Below are 20,835 nucleotides of genomic sequence, written 5' to 3'. Positions count from 1 at the left end.
TGTACAGTGCTAAGATCCACGTCAGCAGACAGAGAGTAGAGTGTTCGGATTATCCCCCAGATCCAACTATATCCCTTTTAGTTCTCCATAATCAGGACAAGGGTGGCTTGAAGTGTGTAGTGGGGTCTTTACCCAACCCCACATCAATTGAATGGTGAGTGAAGTTGTCGCACTCAACCCTCCAAGAAACCAGTAATAACTGTAATGGCCAAATCGGAAAAAAGAGTAAACTGACATGCCTTCAATTTGGTCTGGTTATTAATTAGTAATGGAGTTCTTTTATACATGAATAATTATTTTTAAAGCAGCCGACCTGGATGTGAAAATATATTCAATAAACACAGTGTAAAATACATAAAATTAAAACACAAAATAATAACAATACTTTTGTGTTTGTTTCAATAAGTGAGATCAATATTTTCACTGGTATCATTTTATAGTGTTGTATTGTCTGGGAGATACAGTGGGGTTTTTGTGTTCTGTGTGACCCATGTTTTACATTTTTATAAATGGTTACATCTTTATAAATGGTATATGGCGTAGCTTATGCAAAAGAGAACTGCCAGCATCAAACAATTTGTGATTAATTTTATATTAAAGTAATTCACTTTCAAAACTCAAACATGGTAGTGGACTTGCACTTGAGATTAATAAAATACATGTCACATTCAGTCAGACAATAGCTCATTTACTAATTTAGAGGGATTGTTACACTTGCATACATTATGGGTCTCTGAATTTTCACTTTGAATGTAGAATGGTTTCAGTGTGGTTACATGCAGGCTTTGTGTTTAAAGCTGTGAGTTGTTCTTTAACATTGGTAAGGTTATTTAGTAACATTATAATGCAGTTATTTCTTATTAATTAGCCTGAATAAAGGTGTAAAGAAAAATTAGTAGGTTGTGCATATTAATTAAACATAATTTCACAATAAAAGATTGATGAAGGGATTACTAAAGAAATAATATGTCTTTCAATAATTATTATAATTTACACATTAGTTAGTTATCAGCAAGTATGTGTGCGGGTCTGTTTCAAGGTCTGTGATCAAACAAATGGATTTTTATAAGTATTATTTTTTAATGAGTATGAGTAATGAAAGCATCTTGGATATTTACAAAATTTGCTCAGAATGTGCAAAATATTTTCTTTGATTAGCTGACAAAACAATCAATAATGTTGTTTATTGTTTACTTAATAGAAACACGAATTTAGGTTCATCCTGCAATTATACGACAAACAAAAGCATGTATTGATATTTTACTTGTTTATATTTATGAAACACTTATGATAAGCTCTCATAGTATAACAAAGACAACTGGTTGCTTTAATTAAGCATTTTAAAACCTACACCGAAAATCGGGCAAATTTAGGTTCCCAAAGGTTAAATAATTCCTACAAACACACAGCTTCTGTATACAGGATTTTTTTTATTCTTATAACAAGACTGCAGCTTATAAAATAATAAAAATTATTATTTATTTCTAATGTCCAAAATTAATTAGACCATCATGTTTTTTATTAAAATATAAAATCACATAAAGTCGGAAGAAGACTTCTATTTTGCCCCATCAAAAATATATTCGCACAATTTCAATACATTGGCTTTTGGGAATCTTGGCTGGTGTAGTGTAAATTATTCCGCAGGCTCCGCATCAGCATATAACTATGGCACAGGGAGGATGTTAGGAGCCCAGTTGCCATGACGACAGAACGGGGCCGAAGTAGCGACTGCGGAGCGCGCGATGGTCTCGGGGGCGCGCGCGCTGGCTGGGCTTTCAGAAGCGCAGGATTATCGAGGCCGGTCTGTAAACCGAGAGAGGCGCGGAAGCGTGCGAGCGCGCATTTAACCGGACGCCTGTACCCTATATTGACATTGCTGATAAGGAATCCGCTCCAGCTCCGGTTGGTCGGTGAGTGTTAGTGCATTAAATATTTGTTCCGCTTGTCTGTGATTTCACTTTAAGACTGAGATAAGACGCCGCGCAATGCAACCCTCGTCGTAAACATGAGAGCACGCATGAGAAACGGTGCGCTATTTTTGACGCTCCATATGCAGTGTCGCTCACGGGCGGTTTGTGGTACGTTTTGTCGGGCACCCTGTTTCTGTCATCAGTATTACAATGTGTGACTTTGATGCGGATGAAGAAAACATTAATATTATTATGCCTGGCCCGGCTGTTGCATGAGAGAGAGAGAGAGAGAGAGAGAGAGAGAGAGAGAGAGAGAGAGAGAGAGAGAGAGAGAGAGAGAAAGAGAGAGAGAGAGAGTGTGAGAGAGAGAGAGCAGGTGAGTGATAATTTGATGTTTTAAAAAAGTGAATCGGAATGATACAATATCTTGTGCAGTAATTAAAGAAACTATTTTTAAAAATCTTACCAGGCGTATTGGTCGATGTTTTGTGCAGGTAACTTTTTTGTATCGTTGCAATTCGTTTGTTAATATTGTAAATGTTTATTTGTAACACTGTAAAAATGCTTGGTTGTTTCAACCATGGTTGGGTAAAGTATGGGCATACCCAGCTGTTGGTTTCAAAGTAACCCAGAAAACAACACAGCAAGCAAGTTAATTTAAACCCAACGGTTCAGTTGGTCCATATTTTACACAAACATGGGTTAAATCAACTGAGCTCTTAATATGTAATTGTATGCTTATGGTTCATTGCATCCTTATTATCTGTTCTTGCATAGCAGTGTTTCAAACTGTCCATTGTCTGTGCACACTTTTGCAAGAGAGCATTTCTGCAGAATACACTGCACTCATGGCATGACTCTTTAAAAAGAAAATATAATGAATTAATTAAATATTAAATATTATACACGATTCTCTTAACCATCATAATACTGTTGTAAAAAAATAACTAAAATTGAGATGATGATAATAATAATTAAACAGCAATTCTTTTATGTATGCGTATTAGTAAAATATCAATATAAAATGAAATTACACTAATAAATAATTCATTAATTATATGTTAAACTTTATATACAATGTTATTACTTGTTTCTTTGTTCAAGAAAGCAATGCTTACAATGAATGAAACCTAAAGACTTCATTTAACCCTGAAAGGTTCAGAGATACAAAGTTAGGAGGAATAGTTTAAAGTAGAGGAACGAGTGAGGAGACTAGGAAAGCTGTCTGTCAGGCGCTGATCTTGAAGCCCGGCGCCACCGCTGGAGGGGGAGGGGAGAGAGAGAGAGAGTGAATTAGGGTTGGGGGAGGGGGACTGGATGAGTGAGAGAGAAAGAGTTGTAGAGCGGAGGATAGAGAAGATGCTTTTATGTGGTTCAGTGTCTGCTTCCTCACACTGTGCAGGCCACCTTGCAGGTTCATTATTAAGCTTTTATTCTTCACTTGAATCATGAGTATGTTTGTCAAGTGTTTTCTTAAATATAAGTTCATTTTAGTGTAATTATGATCAGTGTGCATGTTTTATTTATTATTTGCAATGATTGTTAGACAGTGTTTAGGTGCATTAGGGACCTCATCTTCTTTGCATGGGTCACTGTTATGTTTCAGGAACATCCGCTGGTTTGCACGACAGGTTGCTGTGTTCAGACTGTGGTCTTAAGTTTGGTTTGACATCTAAAAATGTTTTGGTTGTTTTCTCTGTGGATGCAGATGATGTGATTTTGTGTCTTGGTTATTTTCTATATAAAAAGGATATTTTTTTCACACCGCGCACACATACAAAGTTTGCATGTTTAAACACTTCAGTCATTTTATTGCTTATCATCAAACATTTTTTTTTATGCAATGCAATATTGAATTAAAAACAATGAAATATTAATGTAAATACAATGCTAAGTATGTCTTTTGATGTAGTTTTGTTTCTTTTAGGTCTGATGAGTATTCCAACGGTTGCATCAATTCAGTCAGGGGGCGGAGAGATGCAATCACCTGGGGTCATTAGCCCCTCCTTCCTCCCGCCACCAACTGGAAAAGTTCCAGGCCGCAAAAGGGGTCGGCCACCTCTGAAAAGGCACCCGGAATATCAGAGTCACTACCCAGAATCCCTCCCACCCATTAAAGTGCCTAAGAAGAGAGGGAGGAAGCCTGGTTTTAAGGTCAGCATGTAATGTTTGCGTGTCTGTTTTTATCTAAGCCATGAGTGTGTATTTGTAGGTCACTACTGTTCATTCTGTACACGTTGAACGCATATGTGTGCCGAATTTCTAAATGGAAATGTCATTAGGTGATGCATAAAGACTGTGTGACTGTTTACTTTTTCGGCGGCTCTATATGGGCAGGTTAATGCACAGGTCTAATGTTGACGGTGCAGAGGAGGGGATTGAGTGTTTTGCACTTTGACTGATGTTTCTGCAGTCTGCTGCTTCTGAGTTATTTTTAGCCTGGGTGACTGAGCCTCATAATGTTGCTGATTTAAAGAGCAACATGTTCTTTATGTGAATGTTAGCAGTTTAGTCGGTGACAGATCATTGCTTAACTAAACTTAGTGGTTATGGCTTTTCTTAGCAATCCAATGACTGTAATAGTTGTGTTCTGTTGTAATATGCACTGGGTTGCAAAAGTCTGGAAATACATTAAAATTACAATATTATATTTTTCCATATGGTGTAAGACTACTTTATCATTTAACATTTTTGTGTAAAAAATTTCAAAGCATTTACTGTAGGCTCCAGCCACCCATGCATGATCCTTTAGATCAGTGGTTTTCAAACTGGGGGCAGCGAGATGATGCCAGGGGGGCCCCAGTTTTATGACATTTTATGAAATGCATTAATTTATCATGATTTCTGTGTAATTTAACCTAAAAAAATAAGGCTACTAACCAAAAGCACTACTTTTTTGTAGAATTTAATGCCTTTTTTATTAAAGTTTTGAGTTTTAGAACAGTTTTTTGTCACAAATTCTCTTTGGGGGGTCGCAAAGGAATGCACCGTACACAAGGGGGACCACACGCTGAAAAAGTTTGGGAACCACTGCTTTAGAGGACAAGCATGTTCAAATAATGGATGATGGATTTTCTTTAGTGGTGTCAGACTTTTAGAGCTTGCTGTTTATTGTGCCATTTACAATAATGAATATATTAAAACATACATTTAAGGGGACATTTCACAGGACTTTTTAAGATGTAAAATAAATCTTTGGTGTCCCCAGAGTACATATGCGAAGTTTTAGCTCAAAATACCACATAGATATTTTTTATAACATGTCAAAATTGACACTTTGTAGGTGTGAGCAAAAATGTGCAGTTTTTGGGTGTGTCCTTTAAAATGCAAATGAGCTGATCTCTGTATTAAACGACAGTGCCGTGGTTGGATAGTGCAGATAAAGGGGGGGTATTATCCCCTTTTGACATCACAAGGGGAGCCAAATTTCAATTACTTGTTTTTTTTACATGCTTGCAGGGAATGGGTTACCAAAACTAAGTTACTGGGTTTATCTTTTTTTTACATTTTCTTAGTAGAAGCACTGGGGAGCCAATTATATCACGTAAACATGGAAAAGTCAAATTTTCATGATATGTCTCCTTTAAATTATTTTATTGCATGTTCACAAAATATATTTATAACACACATAAAAACAATGTGGTTTCGATTATAGCTCAAGTCGCGCCTGATGACACCCCTGGCCATCTCACCTCCCAGTAGCACACCAGAGCCAGACATGAGCTCGATCCCACAGGACGCTGCCACAGTTCCCCATTCAGCCACCCCACAGGTCCTTACAGGTAACACATACACACACGCACACACACACACACACACACACACAGACACATTCTGGTTTCCATGTTTTGTGGGGACATTCCATAGACGTAATGCATTTTATACTGTACAAACCTCAAAATGTCCCCACAAGGTCACAAAAAACACTGGTATTCCTATCTTTGTTGGGACAATTGGTCCCCACAACGTGATAATTACCAGGTACACACACACGCACACACACACACACACACACACACACACACACACACACACACACACACACACTTCAATGTCTGCAATCTAAATTGTTGCCATGCCAATCCCAGAAACTATGATAAAATAAACAATAAAATGTTAGAGATGGAGGAATTACTGTACTCTGAGGAGCCACATTATGACTCAATGACATCTCATTTCCTTTTATATTGTCCAATGGGGGTCATATTTCTGCCCATATATCTGAATTATGGTATACTTTTATTATAAGATAATAAGATGGAATTTTTGTTTCTGAAGGGGTGCGAGAGGACCATTGTCTCTGTTTTTATGACATCACAAGCAGATCTGTTATTGCAGACAGCAGTACCCAGAAGGAAAATCTTATTTCTCAAATGATTGCTTTTATATAACACAAGAAGAGCTGTCACAGTTGTTTCATTAAAATCAGATGTTTTTCTAACATCTTTAAGGAGAAGAAACCCAGAAACAAATGAAAACCATTGTATACAAACAATAAGAAAGCAGTGTTGTATAAATAATTCATAACTCCAACACCAGAGGCTCACAAAAATAAAATAGCCACTTTGTGTGACGACTTCTTCTATAGTCAACTTCGTGTTCACATGTGGTCAAGATCGCTCTAATCTGATGTTAGCACAATCTTCGTATTTTTTGGCTTAAAAAGGAAAATTTTGGAGCTTAAAAATTGCACTTTAAATGTTATGCAATACAACTTTGTTAGGTATGAATGTTAGAAATGATTATTTTGCACATAATAGATGAGACAATAAGGTGTATTTTGAGCTAACACTGAGATTTAGCCAACCTTAGCACACATGTCAGTTTGGGGCTAGTTGTCTCAATGACTGTGGGGCAAGTCGTCACATGCTTTTCACACTGGAAATAGTTAACCCGGGTTGTTTTAAACCCCTGGTTAACGGAATCCTGCCTTATCTATTTTACATTTCACACTGTTCGCACTTAACCAGGGGTTTAGGGATAACCCTGGGTATTCATAATCTGACGGTTCAAACTGTGCATTCCTAAACCCTAGGTCAGGTGTCTGAAACTCTGCTCACACACCTGTCTGGAATTATCAAGCAACCCTGAACACCTTGATGAGCTGCTTCAGCTGTGTTTAATTGGGGTCATAAAATTCTAACCCTGCTTCATTTTACACAGCGTGCGTTTGGCACCACAATGCAGGGTTACCCCACAAAAGGAGGGCTAACCCTGCTTAATTGTATTGAGAGCATACAATAAAAAAATAGACTATAAAACACATCTGTATTAAATTATTAGAAGAACACATTTTTGCATCATATTTGACCTTAGAATTAGAACACATGGGCCCCCTCTAGGGGTGAATCTAGATGTAAACATTAAGATTTGGACTTTGAACTATCATCTCTGTACACAATTAAACATTGTGGTAATTGTTGCATTTGTGTTTGTATTAATAATTCATTGCATCCAGAATGAAGCACGTGATTGAATCAGTGAAAATTTTAGAAAAGTGATGAACAGATCATATTTGCAATAAAACAAAGTAACAGATGAAAATTGATTTTGAGGTTGCATGGAAACTACACTTGGCTCAAAAATCAGAGTTTGAATGGGCATGACGCCTCTGCTTGGGTGTAAATTGAGACAAATCAATAGCACTGGCATATTTTAAAATCCATCAGTGCAAGTTATTTTCAGCTGAGACAGCTCAACTAAGTCTAGGACTAGCCTTAAGCATTGTCTGTGAAACCGGGGTCTCAAAAGAAAAAGAAAAAATGGCAGCTTAAGCAAAAATCTCCATTTGCTTTCTCATATTGCTGTCTAAGAAAACAACTAAAAAGTGAACCTAAATTTGTTTGAGATTTTTCTTTTCTATGGGTTTTTTTTACAGATCAACAGACTGAATGTTATACTTTACAAGGGTCAGTGACAAAAACGGTTTGGCAAGATGCCAAATTCTAAAATATTAAAAAAAAACTTGTTTTAAAAATATGCATCAGATTTATTTCAATGCACATAATGTATTTATGTTAATTTTATGGAATAAAAAAATACATATGCACCATTTTTATCAAAGTTAAGACTGAATGGACCTTAAAATGTCAAATTGTGTAACCGCCAATTCTGCCAAAGAATGAGAAATATTAAATATTTTATCATCCTTGATGACCTGTAACCTTAATCAAAAAAAAAAAAATAAAATAAAAAAAAAAAAATATATATATATATAATTTTTACATTTCCTTTTATTAGTTATTTCTAAATTTTAATGCGTTTTTGTCATATTTGTCCTGGCTGACATTATGCTGAAAACCGCTCTGTTTTCTAAATAGGCCTAATCTTTGACAAATTATATAATAAATATAAAAACAATAATATTACACTAATCTAGATGATTATATTTTATTCCACATTTTTATGAATATATTTATATTTTCCTTAAAAAATACTAGTTACAATTGACATTTTTGCAATTATCCCCCAAATATTCTTCCAAAATGAAATAAAACCAGAAATTTTAGACTTGATCCTCAAAAAAGAGAATGTATAATAATAGAAAATAGAAAATAATTAACATTCACGGCATACAAACCACTCCATTTGGTTGCTTAATTGTATTGTAATTCCATAAGAAATGTATTGATGTACTGTAGTTCAAGTATATGGCATTTTGCAACGTATAGTCAACATTAGCTGCTGATACATAGTAAAGATACACACACAGCCAGACACACAATCATCATCTCTGAGGTCAGGACCTTGTACTTCCCCTCCAATTGGCAATTACATCCATCACCAGAAGGAAAGAAAATACTAGTTACATTTCTTATTTTAAAGGTTAATAGGTGTAAAAGTCTCGGGGGACATTATTGAAAACCTGACTGATCTCACCGTCGAGACATTATCGTCTAATTTATCTCTGCACTTCAATGGAGATATCAAAACCTTTTCCCACACTGAGTTTTCACCGGGAAAGATCTTATTTAAAAGAATGAATTCAAAATGAAGTTGCATCATTTAAAGTGAATACAATTATGGTGTGGATGATACAGAGAAGGATGGCTGTTTCAATATATTGGAGACGTATTGAAATGTATTTCCATATTTCCATTTATCTTAATGTACCTGTCGGGTTCTTCATGACCAGGCTGTTATATATTAAACATGAGAAGCTGTGAAGGTATGGCTGAACTCGTCTTGCGTCTGAAGCTTAATCCCTGTGCTGTAGGGAGCAGTTATCGAACAAGAGGCTTTTGTCTGGTGACCAGGTTTCCTAAATTGAAATCTTTGCTCAGTGGAAAAGTCACGCTATCCATTGGCCACGCGTCTATATTTTATAAGAAGCTATTACAGGGGAATCCCACCTTATTTCAAAACCATGCTCAATGTATTCAGCCTCGTCCTCATACATTTATGTATAAAACAGAATTTTTCTTAGTTTGCAAATTTAAATTAAAATCACTTTAGTGCAATTCAAATGTATTTTACAAAGCTTTATATTTATAAAAAAAAAAATTAGACATTGTAATCTAAATAACTTCACAATGTATAGATATAACCCCCCACCAGGGTGTATAATTTGTGGAGGATATGTGTTGTGGAGGTCACAGAGGGAATTGTTTCTGCCGCTGGTGGGGGTCATGACCTTGGCACCCGGGGTCATTATCGAGGCTCTGCTGTGCGTGCACACTGGCTTGTGTGAGAGCACATTTATTTAATTTTACATTGCCCGCCCTGGGTGTGTTGAATGTTCGCCGCCTGCAAACCTACACGTCTGACATCTTCCTATAAATGATCTATTTTAAAGCTCTGTGTGTCATATCAGCTATTTGTGGAAGCAGTCCTCCCCCACTCCTTCATTGTAGACTTGATCCAGTTACACACTCTCACACAGAGACACACTCGCAGAATGCTATTGTTTTGTTCACGGACAGCGTGGTGAGTGTGTGTGTGACTTCTGGTCATGGCGTTTGTGTGTGACAGACGATGAAGGAAATCCCCCAGCATGGCGATCTGTCAGATTAAAGCATCCACATGCCGCAGACGAGCGAGTCGAGTCAGTGGGGACAGATTGAATGGGGGGAGCGGGAGGGGGATCGGTGGATTCTTACACACACTGTTCTCTATGGCTCACTCATTTACACTGATGCATTCCTGAGGGATTTTTATGTGTGCTGACCTGATGTTCAGATTTTTTATTATTTGTAAGTCATTTTGGATAAATAGAAAATAGTAGCAAAAAGAAATGTTTTTAAAATCTCTATATACACTCTTAATAATAAAGGTGTTTGAAGATGCCCTCGAAGAAGCTTTTTTTTGATGTGTGTTTACATTTACCATTTGTTTACAAAGAACCTTTTTGGGTTTACAAAGTAACTTTTGTGGAACAAAAAGATTCTGCAGATGTTTTTCTTTGACGAATAAGCATTATTTTTGATGGCAGCATGAGTATAATATATATTATAGTAGTCATATTCTGTATATGGTTTGCTTTTTATGGTAAGTTGAGTTTCTTTTTATTAGAATTTCTAGTGAAATCAGGTTTTATTATATTTAGCCTGATCTCATGGAAATTTGCCACAGCATGAGGGCACTTTAGAAATTGAAAACGCAGAGACAAATGTTTGGAGACAAAAGATTTTATGTGCCATTGCTGGTTTCTGGCAAGATGGTGTTGATTTCATTGCAGGTACACAAGTGTTTAAAATGCACGGCACATATTATTATTGATGCTTGAAGAATCTGAATGTGTCAATAGAGATTTTCTTTCTTTTCTTCTGCACTCCTTTTTCTTTGCTCTTTCTTCAGCCAAGTCTTTCATTGCTCGTCTCTCGAGCCCCATGAACTGTATTTGAATCTATTTGAGTATTTCTTTGAGATATGAAAAGCAGGTCTCCCTTCACGACCTCCAAATACGATCTATAAATGTCACCTCAAAAATGTGAAGAATCCTTCAGAAATATTTAAGTGACGGAGTTGAATGTGAAACACTGTCAGAAAAAGTACACAACTGGACCTTTTTTGTAACTTGAGTGGTACCTTATAAATGTCCCTTTTTTGTATCTTTATGGGAATACAACACATTGAAAGGTTGTACCTTTTTGGTTACAATATAATGGGCTCTATCTTACACCCGGCGCAATGCAGCGCAATGCGCGACGCAAGTGTCTTTTGCTAGTTTCAACCCTGCGCAATTATCATTTTCACGTTTAGCCCCACGTTGTTTAAATAGCAAATGCATTTATGCCCCCATTTGCGCCTATGGGCGTTCTGGTCTGAAAACGAGGTGTGTTCAGGCAAAGGGTGTCACGATTTCGATTTTAAATCGAAATCGATCGAAATTAAGTCACAGCTTCGAACTTCGAATAAAAAAATGGGATCGTCGATGCTGCCACGCCCCCATGTCACGTCCGGTCGGCTTGCCAAGAGAGGGAAAAAACTCTCAGAGATGCATTTAAAAACATCTGTCCAGTGGAACGCGATCATTTGTGCAATGTGCATGTTAATGTTAAACTATAATAATAATAATAATAAATAATGGCATATCATTTTTGTCTTCAAAAAAAAAAAAAGTAAAAATCGAGAATCGGATCGAATTGTGACCTTAGAATCGAAAATGTAATCGAAACGGGGATTTGGAGAATCGTGACACCCCTAGTTCAGGCGCATTGTTGGCGCGTTGCTATTTTGAACTAAAATAAAACGTCATTGACCAACAAAAACCTGGTCTAAAGTCTAAAGTCAATGTTGCAGGGGATTTACTGTAATGAAAATGTGTTTTAACTCACTGTTTAAAAAGTAAAATGTACAACCTTAAATAAATATGTACATACTTAAAACAACTGAGCTGTAATAATGCACAGCGAGACTGGTAAAGTAGTGTTTTATCATTAAAATCTAATAACGTCCTATTAATTTAATAAAATGTTTGGGTATATGGCCACGCAGTGGCTTCACAATTGTGATGTCGTGCAATCCAGTCATTTATATATAGATCAGTGGTACCATCCTAGTTTTGTACTTTATTTCTGATAGTGTCCAAGCCATTTTGGTTGTGGAAGATGCATGTGCACTATGTCCCATTGTATGTATTTGTTGAACAATTAAATGTAGACATTGTCTCTCTATATAGAATCGATTAATGGACATGTACTGTAAATCACATGCACACAGCTTCATGCTATTGTTATGTCTATGGACAGTATGGTGATTGTGTGTGACAGACGACGTTGCTCTTTATTCATTCATTGCTTGTCTCTCGAGTCCCATCAAATATATCTAAATCTATTTAACCATTTCTTGATTTAATGCCAGATTTGAATGTGAAACCCCAAGTAATTTTGAGAGTCAATGTGGAAGATGAACACCGTGTCTCAATGTGCAGTATGTGTATGTTGTACTATAAAGTATGATATATAGAGAGATATGTTGTACGTCACAGTAAACCATGAGACAACGGGTGGAAAATGCTTCTGATTTGCATATTTTAAAGTGAAGATTTGAACTGGATAATTAAACCTAATTTGCTTTAATGATAGAGTTTGTTTTAATGACAGCATGCACTTGAGCTGGGATGGACTCCAAAAGTGACGATTCATGTAATCACAGCATGATTTGAGAGCTTTCCAAGAAGCATCTTGTGTGCTTCAATGGAAGCAAGGAAACCTGACCTGTTTTATTCCAGTTAGCACGGCTGGCTTATATTTGAATACTGATTTGGAAATTATGCAGAATTCGACTTCGTTTTGCCTAAAAAAAACATAAAACTTTAATTATGCCGATATAAGACTTTTATTGATCAATATACTTTGCATATCAGGCCTGAGGATATATACCGATGTTTATATTATTCATTTTAAATGCATAATTCTGTTTCTGTCTTCTCTCTCCCAGTCTGTATCTACGTGAATAAACAAGTGAACACAGGCCCTAACCTGGACAGGCAAAAGATTCTGCAGTTGCCGGATCACCTGGGTCCTGCCAGACCGTCCGTGGTATTGCAGCAGGCCGTGCAGGGCTGCATTGACAGCGCATTTCAGCAAAAAGCCGTCTTCACCCTGCTCACCGAAGGCTACGGGGGAGAAAAAATCTCAGGTTCATTTGTTACAGTATAGCCACATCCTTCACATACAAAGCGGAGTCAGTATAAGTTTATGGAGCTAAGCATTACTTAACCACACTGTGTAAATATACCGTAAAGCTGCTGTTTAATTATGCATTTTATTGTTATTGCCTCAGCAATTAATTACAGTAACATGCTTGACTATTGTAATGAATTACAGTAACTAGTGATAGACCAACACATAGTTTACCACCAGACATTAATATTGAGTAAATATACAATTTAATTTACACAATTAAAACTTGTTAACATTAATTTGTTATAGTAAAGCAAATCAGGTAGTTCATTAAAGGACAGGATATTGTACCACTGCACTGATATCAGCCATTTAAATTATAAACCCCTTGACACGTACCATCCCATTTTTTTCATCACATATGGCACGCATACATATCAACAAAAGATATACAACACAGCTGATATAACAAACAGCAACAAAAAATGTATAACATGCACTGTAAAATAAACTTCCCAGAGCTGTCCCTTTTTTTCATCCTAACCTTAAATATTCTTCTTTATAGCCACTTTTGATGGTAAGCAGCATCTGCTGAGCTTGCCGGTGGTCAACAGTGTCGGCTACGTTCTGCGCTTTCTCAAGAAGTTGTGTCGAAATCTGCTGTGTGAGAACCTCTTCAGTGACCAGCCTATCGCCCCTTCATCATCCCCCTCCTCTTCCTCCTCATTCCACAATGAGAAGCATTCAGACGGACAGCCCAAGTCAAGTACGTACTTAAAAAGACCCCTATTCTTCTGCCTTTTCTTTTCTTTAAAAAATAGACCTCTTTATCTTTCAACTGTCGCTTAGCTGGTAGAGCATTGCATAAGCATATATTTATATTATACATATATTGCAAGGATCACCATAGAGTTTATATCTTTTACTCCTCTTATTTTAGTCCTTTTTTGTTGTTTGGATGTTTCAAAAATTGGTCGCAGGATTTTTGAGCATTCTTTCCCCATTACTGTTCAATTTTCCCGTTCGGAAAATGCAGAGGAGGGCTTTAGTGCAAACTGAGCTGTTTAAGTGCCAGTTAAAGGTTGAGTGCTTTTGTGAGTGGCCTGAGGTTTGAGTATTTAAGTTGTGCTCTCTCTCTCTCCCCTCTGAATGTGGTTTGGGTGCTCGAGAGATTAGAGAATTAACATCAGTACGACACAATATTGTGCCGCCCTGCTACACAGGCAAACCTTCAGCCGTGATTTAATCCCATGTCAATGGTTAACGTGGTTAAGGCAGGACAACCCAATTTGAAGGGTGCATGCATACCTCACGGACACTCTGTTTAATATATGCATGTAATGTGGTTAAGAGTGTGCAGGCCAATCAGCACTCAAGAAACTAATGAGTAACCTGAGCCAAATAGGGCCTTTAAATACATTATTACCTCGAAATTGCTGTTCTTTTTGTGCACCAGGCTCGATGATGGATGATTACCACGGCGATTCAATGGACCCCAAGCGTTATTCTGTTGACCCCAGTGACTCCGCCTTTGGTGCGATGTCCTCACCATACACGACCAACAAACCTTCATACGGTTTTCGTGCTGGCCCCACCTACTCTGGAGGCGTGTGCAGGCAGGCGGCCAGCCCCAGCACATTTCAGGAAGGAAACAGAAGTGGTAAGAGAAAAAACTACCCATATGCCTGTAAAAATTCATGGTAATGTCACCAAATCAAATTATGACAGTAGGAGCATCAAAGTTTGATTTCATTCATTGATTTCATTTTAATTCCAATCTTTGACATGGCCTTACTTTTTACATTAGGCCTTTGTATGATGATTTTATGTAAAGTAAATCACAAAAAAATCATTTCTCTCAATTATTTCTCTCTACCCAGCCTATAGTCCATCCTCAGAGGGAGGGGAGGCGAAGCCCCCGCCCAGTAAAGATCCCTCCAGGTGGAGCGTGGATGAAGTGGTGTGGTTTATTAAAGATGCAGACCCTCAAGCATTGGGCCCACACGTGGATCTCTTCAGAAAACATGTGAGTGGCACAATCATTTATAAATGCAGACAAACACTGGGTGCATCCCAATTCAGGGTCTGGATCCTTTTTAGGCCGAGGACTTTGAAAGCAAGGCTCGATATTTGAAGGCGGCAGCCTCTAAATGCCACAAAGCGAACTGAAATGAGACGGTCTAGCCTGCGGTAGGAGTTGCGTCACTTGCTGTTCTGGCCACTATGCTTGTCAGCGGGACACAACAGCTGAGACCTAATATCCTAGTATTTTAAAAATAAATAATGAGGCAGATCTTTTTTTATTTTTTGTTTTAGAAAATATAACACATTGATGCAGATTAAACTATCCAACAGTATGTAAAACTCACCAACCTTAGAAATATACAAAAGCAAAATGCAACACGCACAGTATTGCAGCAATAATATTAATTCATCATTTATAATACTAAAACAGTCACAAGGACCTTTAATTTGCAAAATATACACCTTTATTTACAGTAACTAGTTTTGAATGTTTATTTCAAAATACCCAGACGTCACAGGTGCGCAATGAATCTTGGGATAGGCAAGGCTGTAAAGGATACATCTATGGATCCTTGGTTTTCTGGGGAAAAAGCAACATTTGAAGGCTTGTAAGTGAAGGAGCCTTCCAATTGGGACAGCCTTCGTTACGGCCCGGTGATGTCATTTGCCTTCAAATACGGCCCCCATGAATTGGGATGCACCCACTATAACAGAGTTCCATGTACAGCTAATATGCACCCGCACCAGGGGTCAAACCCGTCCTTCAAGTACAGCAAGCCAAATTAATTTTTATTAACACTGGATGGCAAGTGAAGTCGTCAAACATGATTTTCAATAAAAAAACTTTTTATTAGCCATAACCCGACTTACTAGTTTGCAGTTTTCACACGCTCTATTTAATATACCGCTGTTACAATAAAAGTTTATGCTTTTGTTCATTTAGGCTTGCTATCCAAACAGAAGCAATGTGAACTTAAATGACATTTCATCATATTGCAATTTGATACACAGTTGCATTTTTCAAAATAGTCGTAATATTTAGATGTTTGGGTCAAGTCAAGCAATCTGTACATGAAGAGTTTCATTGCAAAACGACATAACTCCGTTTTTGTTTTTTCAGAAATCTCTTTTTTGGTTGTGCATTCCAATCAATATCAATTCAACTGCAGTTGGTTTGTTTTGATTTAAACCTTCATAACTTAAAAAATACAGCTAAGTAGCACCATAAAACAAAATAATAACATAATAATAAACATGTTTTGACAAAAATGTTAAAAAACGGAGTTATCTCGTTTTGCAACAAAACTCTTCATGTAAATATTTTGTCTCACCACAGAAAAATTAGTTAAAGAGCACCTTTTTCATTGCTAGAGAACAACATTATTTTGTGTATTTGATATAATACAATGTGTTCGCGTGGTTTATGGTTAAAAAAACATTATTTTCCACATACTGGACATTTTTGTAGCACCAGATTTCACTTTCTTCCTGAAATGCACTGATTTGAAAAGGTCTTGATCCCTGATTGGCCAGCTAATCTCTATGATGTGATTGGCCTGAAAACCTCTGACGTCAGCCGGAAATGTGACGCTCCTTATCACGTTTGAAAGATTCAGTCACAATGCAGTGCTGATAGGAGTTAAAGGAACAGTATGTAAGAAATTGATATCAATGAATCATAAAATGGCCCTGATATGTCACTAGACATTAAGAAATAATTTTCATTTCAAATACTTGTATCACTGACAACAGTGGTCTGGCCAGGATATTGACATTTAAAAAGTGGAGTTGCAGCCCTCAACTGATGTTTATGTTGTCATTTTGTGTATTGGCCACCAGTTTTGTGATTGCAGTATCAGTTTTAGCCACAAGTTTTGTGATTGCAATACCAGTTTTGGCCACAATCCTACATACTGTTCCTTTAACTTAAGAGAGGAGAGGAATTATGATAATGTCGGTCTTTACTACATCACCAATCCCAACAAGTGAACTGTTTCCTACAATCCGTGTGTTTTTTGAAAATAGATTTACGTTGAAGATGACAACTCGCGTCATCATTTTCCAAATAAGTTATCAAAATCTTGGGGGCGTGTCCGCTGTCAGCGCTGAAACTACACAATGCAAAAAATTATTTTCAAGAAAAAAAAAATTCTTAGTATTTTTGTCTTTCAGTAAAAATATCTAAAATTCTTAAATTAAGATGCTTTTTCTTGATGAGCAAAAGGACCCAAGAAAATAAGTCTAGTTTTTAGACCCAAAATATCAAATTAAAGTGATTTTGTGCATAAAACAAACAAAAAAAATCTGCCAATGGGGTAAGCACTTACTGTATACTGTGTTTAGAAACAATTATCTGAAATGACTTTAAATCTAAAACACATCATGTATTCAATATTTTCACTGTAAAAGTCTTGTGTTTTTAGTAAGGACACTTTTGTGTGATTCTTTCCTCAGGAGATTGATGGAGATGCTCTTCTTCTCCTGAAGAGCGATATGATCATGAAGTACCTGGGACTTAAACTGGGCCCTGCTCTTAAGCTCTGCTACCACATCGACAAGCTAAAACAGAACAAGTTCTGACCTGCATCTGCCGCACCATGCACCTTACACCATATACAGGACACACACAAGCACACAGATGCATCCACAGTATTTATTCTCATGAGCTCTCCAACCTTTGAGTCTCTCCCCCGTTCACTTTGGACTATCTAAGATTTTGTTGTTTATCTTCCTGTACATTTCACTGACCAGAACATTTTCGTATGCTACTTTTAAAGCATTGGTATTGGACATCTGCCCCCTTGCGACACGAGGCAAGTCATCTCAACCGTATCCTGGGATTTGAGTTTGAGGGATTTCTCCACAAGCAAGCTTGCAGACAAATTTCGAGTGTATCAGTCGTCTTTGAAAGGATCACAGAGACTCACACTCGTGATTTTCAAGCCACTGGCTCTTTACAACCATGTGACATTCAGCCACCTGCTGGTAAATTGGAGTCATTGCAACTCCATTAAACTCCTCTTCTTTGTAACCAGGAATAATTCAGCTTTTATTTACAGAAAGCTTCTTCAAAGACTGAAGACCTTGGAGATCAGTTTCACATGCAGGGTACATTATGAACAGCAACACTTTGCAACCAGCAAATAACGGGCACAAATATAACTTGGTTCAGCGATGGATCAGTCACAAAGATTTTTCGAAACAAAATCTGAACTACTAAACCAGATACGCTACAAGGCAGTTACTTCTACAATAAACAATTGTAATACACAACAGGTGCTGTTTCTCAACCAGCAGGTGAAATGACAAAACAACTATGAACTGCAGTACAGTGAATTGAACTGTGACAGTGGACCAAACATCACAGATAGGTCTTTTGTGTATGTCCATATCATACCGGCCTTATTTGCTGTTATACCACACAATATACGGAGGTTTTACTCAATTCTGATGAACATTTTCACTGTGCAGATTATATGTGGTTTGGATCGATTGCCTTTCATAAACTTACAGTGAATATTTAACATAACCTGAGGTACTTTCAAGGTGCTTCTCTGATGATGTTATTTTAAGAGCTGTATTTCAATATTTCAAGAAAAATCAATCACTACAACTTGCTCTCTAACACCATGAAAGAAAGTCTCCTAGCGAGAGCTATTGTATTAATCTTTACTGTTACAAACTCAGAATTAATGTATTGTTTATCAGACAGGCAAACATATGAAGTCTGATCTGATGATGTCATACATCTCCCAAAGTGGATTACACCCAAGTGTACAATTTTTCTGCAATCGTGTAAATATAATAAGTTATGTAGTAGTCACGGATGAAATCTACAGTTTCATAGGTTAAAGAGCAAATTAAGCGAAACCAATGCTGATTGACATGCGTTCAGCTCCCAGCTATTGCTTTGCCATGCTAGACTTCACCATTGTACATTTTGCCTTTAAAGCAGCTGTTATGCTTACTTGTGCATTGTCTTTAATTCTGCAACAGGGAGGCTGTTGAAGTGATCTGTTGGTATTATTTGACTCTTTTATGTAGCATCCATTTGGGAATGTCCTGGGTGAGAGATCTCCCAATGAAAAATGAGTACTTGAAGAATGAGCTAAATTTTGGGCTGAAAGGAATTCATAAGTGATCTCTTTAAGAGGTCAGGGTTCCCTGAAATTTAACCCAGTGATTTGAAAAGTAGAGTATTCAATTTACCTTGTGTTTTATATCAGACCATAGTGTTTAAATGGGCCTGAGGTTCAAGTTTAATAGTATAACAAAAAAAGTTTAGAGCTTTGTTCATGTACATTTGTCCTGAGGGATTTTTATTACAGAGAAAGACAAGATGAATAAAAAAACTTAATAGAAAATAATTACCCGAGTCTAACAGTTAACTCTTGTATTAGCTTTAAAAGCAGGCTGTTTTTTTATTTCCACTTATAAGCATTTTTAAAGCTTTGAGTAATGGCAACATTTAGCTTTTAAGCTTGTTTGCGAGCACTTCCTTCTATGTCTTCACTACTTAAAGTAGGAATCCTTGACATTTTCATAATGCTTTCATACATTTCTGGACAGTTTATAGTTTATGATCTCATGCAGATATTCTGCTGACTCAGAACTTCCTAGTTAGATATTACAGTCGATTAACCCGATTGAGGTTTCAAGGACAATATACTTTTTTGCTCAGCTATGTGTTTGTTTGTGTGCGTATGTCAGATTTGTATGTTTGCCTCCACACATTGTCATTCCTTGTCATTTTTGATATAACGGAAAATGTAAGTGTACATTTATGAATGCTGCTCTTGATGATAGTCCCATGTAAGGTTGTTTTTAGAGACATTCATTAACTCAAATGAGAGTTTGTATAGAGGGACTACAACACGGACCATTCATGTTGGTGCTATAATATGACTGTGTATTTAACTAAATGATTTTATGCATACGTTTTTATGGTTGATTTGCTTTATTTCTTCAGTTCGGCTTCAGTGTTGTAAACCCTTGTGACTGAAGACAGGCTCTGCATTGCGTGTCTGTTTGTGAGGTTAATATAGAGCATTATGAAAGAGTCAGAATAAAGCATAATGAACAACACTCTATATTAGACTTATTGTATTTTTGTACATTTTTGCTTTTAAGAACCAGTGTGTAGATTTTTAGCGGCATCTAGCGGTGATACTGTGAATTGCAACCAAAGACCACAGCTCACATTTAAAACGCATTTTAAAGATACGGTAGCCGCCACAGGACAAACACGTCATCGATTGACTGAAGAAACATGACGGCGACTGTATGTTGATAAAACTTCTCATTCGGAGGTAAAAAAAACAACAACATTAAAGTTAATTTTTTAAGGTTTATACACCACTGATATTATAGTTATATATATTATATTGCATTTCTGTCAAGATATCCTTCTAAAAATTGACACACAATTCACCTTTAATTAACATAATATCTATCGTCCAATCAGATTCAAGGATAGAGTTAAGTGCGCTTTTAAGCCTTCTTTCTAGCCTTAACATGACATTTTTAAATGATTACTTGAGCTTATAGCTTATTACTTATAGCAAAGACTGATCCTGAATCTGACGTAAGAAAATAGCTCCACACACTTTATCTTCATTTGTCTTTTGACATGATTTATAACTCGACATAACCCAGTAATTGCTAGACTCCATATTCAAAAGTTGCAGGATGTAAGGAAGTATCTATTGCAGGATTTCCATATCATTTATCAGTGCAATGATGTTTTTTGCCCCAATTGAAAAACATACTTTTTCAAATCTAATTATTCAATGTTTTTTTTACATCTTTGCAAAAGTAAAGTTTGTGTTTAA

The 20,835-nt window shown here is 36.8% G+C and overlaps 1 protein-coding gene across 2 annotated transcripts in view; it reads left to right on the top strand.

Annotated features, from left to right (window-relative positions):
• scml4 (Scm polycomb group protein like 4) overlaps nucleotides 1-20,108 on the top strand; it is a 31,611-nt gene extending 11,503 nt beyond the window's left edge. The window contains exons 1-8 of one of the 2 annotated variants that reach the window (XM_065256758.2): nucleotides 1,754-1,913; nucleotides 3,841-4,067; nucleotides 5,569-5,695; nucleotides 12,795-12,995; nucleotides 13,545-13,745; nucleotides 14,436-14,639; nucleotides 14,860-15,005; nucleotides 17,459-20,107. In XM_065256758.2, the coding sequence (XP_065112830.1) occupies nucleotides 3,846-4,067; nucleotides 5,569-5,695; nucleotides 12,795-12,995; nucleotides 13,545-13,745; nucleotides 14,436-14,639; nucleotides 14,860-15,005; nucleotides 17,459-17,584 (1,227 nt within the window). In that variant the 5' untranslated portion in view covers nucleotides 1,754-1,913; nucleotides 3,841-3,845 and the 3' untranslated portion in view covers nucleotides 17,585-20,107. Of the gene's footprint in view, nucleotides 1-1,753; nucleotides 1,914-3,840; nucleotides 4,068-5,568; nucleotides 5,696-12,794; nucleotides 12,996-13,544; nucleotides 13,746-14,435; nucleotides 14,640-14,859; nucleotides 15,006-17,458 lie in introns of those variants that run through there. The other variant, XM_065256759.2, reaches the window with a different exon arrangement.
• Nucleotides 20,109-20,835: the final 727 nt, after the last annotated feature.

The sequence above is a fragment of the Paramisgurnus dabryanus genome, chromosome 12 (assembly GCF_030506205.2).
Source record: "Paramisgurnus dabryanus chromosome 12, PD_genome_1.1, whole genome shotgun sequence".
In the NCBI taxonomy this organism is placed as follows: domain Eukaryota; kingdom Metazoa; phylum Chordata; class Actinopteri; order Cypriniformes; family Cobitidae; genus Paramisgurnus; species Paramisgurnus dabryanus.
The sequence above is the reverse complement of the archived record's forward strand: the minus strand, read 5'-3'. Positions and strand labels throughout refer to the sequence as shown.